Source organism: Uranotaenia lowii, chromosome 2 (assembly GCF_029784155.1).
Source record: "Uranotaenia lowii strain MFRU-FL chromosome 2, ASM2978415v1, whole genome shotgun sequence".
Lineage (NCBI taxonomy): Eukaryota > Metazoa > Arthropoda > Insecta > Diptera > Culicidae > Uranotaenia > Uranotaenia lowii.
Genome location: NC_073692.1, coordinates 281,615,860 through 281,619,649, shown reverse-complemented (window position 1 = coordinate 281,619,649; position 3,790 = coordinate 281,615,860). Strand labels below are relative to the sequence as shown.

At 36.8% G+C, this 3,790-nt stretch overlaps 1 protein-coding gene across 1 annotated transcript; it reads right to left on the bottom strand.

Annotated features, from left to right (window-relative positions):
• Nucleotides 1–350: 350 nt before the first annotated feature.
• Nucleotides 351–2,910, bottom strand: LOC129746655 (CLIP domain-containing serine protease B4-like). The gene is made up of 4 exons (XM_055740447.1): nucleotides 2,785–2,910; nucleotides 1,152–1,380; nucleotides 784–1,085; nucleotides 351–720 (listed from the first exon to the last, which is right to left on the bottom strand). The coding sequence occupies exons 1-4, from the start codon at nucleotides 2,849–2,851 to the stop codon at nucleotides 425–427; spliced, it is 894 nt and encodes a 297-aa protein (XP_055596422.1). The 5' UTR covers nucleotides 2,852–2,910; the 3' UTR covers nucleotides 351–424.
• Between the last annotated feature and the right edge of the window lie 880 nt (nucleotides 2,911–3,790).

Here is a 3,790-nt window from a genome sequence, read left to right as displayed (position 1 = left end):
GATGTATAAGGAAGAGTGCCTGAGAAAACGTATTCTTTCGTACATTAGATCATAGAAAGGACCAGGAAAGTTTTTGCCAGTTTGGTAAGCTGTCACTACACACCCGAATAAACGAACATTTTGTGGTGAAAGGATACGTTAAGTGACTAATGATTATGGGGGAACTCCAAAAACGTCTAGATACTTTTTTTTAAACTTTTACTCTATGTATTAGAATTTTGAATTTGGAATTCGATTTATTTTTGCAGAATTCCATTCTTCCTAATAATTGACTTATGATAAAGTGTCTTTCATGTAAGAGAAATCTTTAAAATGTATTTAAATCTGAATCTAGGGTTAAATGACTCCAATTATAACTGCTAATTAAACGTTTTTATTAAAACATATTTGAAATTTTCTAAGAAAAATAAGAGTAACATTTCAATCAGTTATTTTTAATGTTGTCTTCGATCCAATCCAAATAACTTGCCACTCGAGTGTAAACACCTGGAATGTCCCGCTGGCCACATCCGCGTCCCCAACTGACAATACCATACTCATAATAATATCCATCGACCTGAGCCACTAAACCTCCACCGGAATCACCCTGACAGGTGTCTTTTCCCTTCTCGGCCCCTGCACACATCTGGGACTCCAGGAAGTCCTCGTCGTACACTTCTTTACAGTAGGTTATATTTACACCATTCAGTTTAACCTCCAGCTTGTAACGGCTTCCGTATTCTGGAAAAGTTAAAAATTTAATTTTTATGAATAAGATTGCAAAATGTAGGCTCCTGTGTTCACCGTAGGTTGAGTTTTTATGCTCGGTGTTTCCCCATCCGACAGCGGTGAAAACCATTTTATCCGTATTCTTGTTCTTGGTTTTTGGAGCAGTCGGAAGACATATCGGGGAAACGAAATCCGTAAATTCGACCGGATTCTTTAACTTAATCAACGCAATATCATTGATAAGGCTGTGCTTGTTGTAGCCTTTGTGAACTATCAATTTGCCTATTCCGACATCAACCGGAGGATCATTGCAGATGGAGTTTCTGTCACAGTCCTTATCGCTCAGCAAATCCCATTCACCGAGACGCACGTAGCTTCTGTAAATAGTTTATTGAACAAATTTCAAACATTTCTATTCCTTGGCCGTGACCGGATTATCCCACATGTTGTAATCTTCGTCCAGATCGTCCAAACAGTGGGCAGCCGTGAGAACGTATTGATTCGTTATCAAGTTACCCCCGCAGTGATACAGATCTTGTGATCGGCCCTTCTCCTTGAATGCCAAGATTGCCGTCCAAGTATAGGCGTCAACGGTCGTGATGTTTCCACCGTAAATTCGGTCCGACAAGTACAACCCACATTCTCCGGGGCTCGGCAACACACCTGTGGCATCTGGAACATTTTTGATCAAAAAGATATTTTAGCCTTTAAGAAACTATTTTCAAATATTTGTGTTATGCTTCTACATGTTATCTGGTTTTAAATTAAATATCTTACGTTCAATTACTAGCCAACATACTAGAATACTTTATTTGAATCCTGGGATCAACAGATTAGTGACTAGCAGTGAATTCATTGAACTTAATGGAAAAAAGTTCTTTAACGATCCGAGCCAAACAGATCATTCCGTGGCATGATCAAAAGACGTAAAACAACATTTCAATAGATGTACAGAGTCTTCATTTGACGACGACACACTTCAACGATTAAATCTTCAATTTAAACAAAACGTCGAATGAATTCATATCGATATATATATTCGGATTGGTAAAACCAGTTTCATTCTGCGAGAAATGTGTTCTCGTCAATCAAGAATAACTTAGTACCTATCTACCTTAGGGTGGTTCGAAAACCGTTGTACCTCGGAATTGAAATCTTGAGGGCTGAATTTGTTCCTTAGCCTAACAGAAGGCACCATGTGTCAATTTTAGAGATAACTTGGTCAACTGCTGGGGTTCGTACAACGTGACTCTGCTTTGTATGTGAATTAGGCACCATTTACTTTAGCAAAAAAGTGCAAAAATCAATGACATCAATCGAATCAGGTATTTGTGTTTAGTTGGACCAAGAAAAAATTCTGCTCAAAAGTACTAGTTCCGAGACACATAGAACCACACTAACCTTCTCGATAGCTCCAATCAATTCATGATCGTGAAATACACCGGGAAATCACATGAATCTTTTTTGCTATTGATTGGCTGGCAGTTTTAAAGCAAAACAAATCAACTCTTATCTCCCGCAACGTTGTTAATATTTCACTATCCTGCAGCAGAGTTCTAAATGGAAATAATTGCTGAATGATGCTTTCTAAATATATTAATAAAATGAGCCATTTGATGATTAATAACAAGACAATATATTTAAGTATTATGACTTCTCTTAAATGTATGTATAAGTAGTTAAGGTGTTTTCCAATGCATATGTAAACGTTTAAGCTAACAAACATAATCCTTGAGATAGGTATTTTTAATATTCACTTAACCGAATAGTGAAATTCTCGAAATTTTGTTGTTATTTGTTGATTGTTATTATCAACTCATGAATCAGAATAAATTTCTAAGAACCTAAATAGTTTTATGGTTATTTCTATTCCTTATTAGTTTCTGAGGCGAAATATAAGATTTTTACGAGTCGACAAAAGTAGGAATCCAATTGACTGTTAAGTACATAGAACGTTAAAAGGTGCTCATTAACTTTTCAGCAATGTGTCATGATTTATATGACTGCGAGGCTTTCCATGATGTGTATCAATAACTATTCAAATAGCACATCCTTCGAATGCATAAATATAAATACCCGTGCATCTGAAATGAACCAGCAACACAACGGAAACCACACTACACCACAAAACTGCCCTCTGCATTATCGCGAATGATCTGAATCCTGCTGTGGATTTCAGTAAACTGATTCTAATTTGAAGGAAATAATTGTATAAATACACGGCTAGTTAAAAGTGAAAATACCGGTACAATTTTGCAGTGGCGTAGAGATTCGCTATTGGCTGTTGGTTGAGGCAGATCTCTCCTGATCACTTTGTGTTGTACTGTCATGCGGGGTGACAATGGGTCAAAAATGATGTTTATGAATTGTTTTCTCAATAGTTCCCGTTATTCATTCAACTCACATAAAAAAGTAAAAATGCAGAAATGTTTGCAGGCAGTTAAGGTGTAAGTGTGCAAAATATTGAATTTTGAAAAAGTTATGGTCAAATGAAAATTGACCCACAGTCTCCTTCTAGAAGGGGTAACTATGGGTCAACGTTGTTGCAGTAGAGTAATATCAAAACTGGATCACTGTCTTTTGTGAAATATGTGAGCGATAGTTGCCAAGTAACCGTGATTATGAATTTGTTTGGGCATTGAAACCACGGCTGTATCTAAAAAAGCACTTCGTGAATTATTCCACTTCCACTTCTTCACTTCCGAACGACCATACATGATAAAATCGCAAGTTTACATTCTCGCATTTTGCCATATTTGCAGATCGATTCTATTTTCTTAAACTTTCTTAAAATTAGGTTGTAAAGCAAAGCCCGAAAAGTGAAAAAGCTCTATTACTCAGTTGACTTCATCGAGTCGAATTTGCTGCTAGAATCCCCGGCAGAAAACGCTCATTATGCCTTCATTAATGGTGCTCATACTGCCTCGGGGGGTTTCTCATTATGCCTCTACAGTGACTGGTTTTCAGCTTCCGGCAAAAATTTTTAAAATGCATTTTTAAACGCTTTTATCTACTTTTTCAAGTTTCATCCAATTAGGCAATAGACTATTTGAGTGTCTGAACACGAAACAATGATATTACA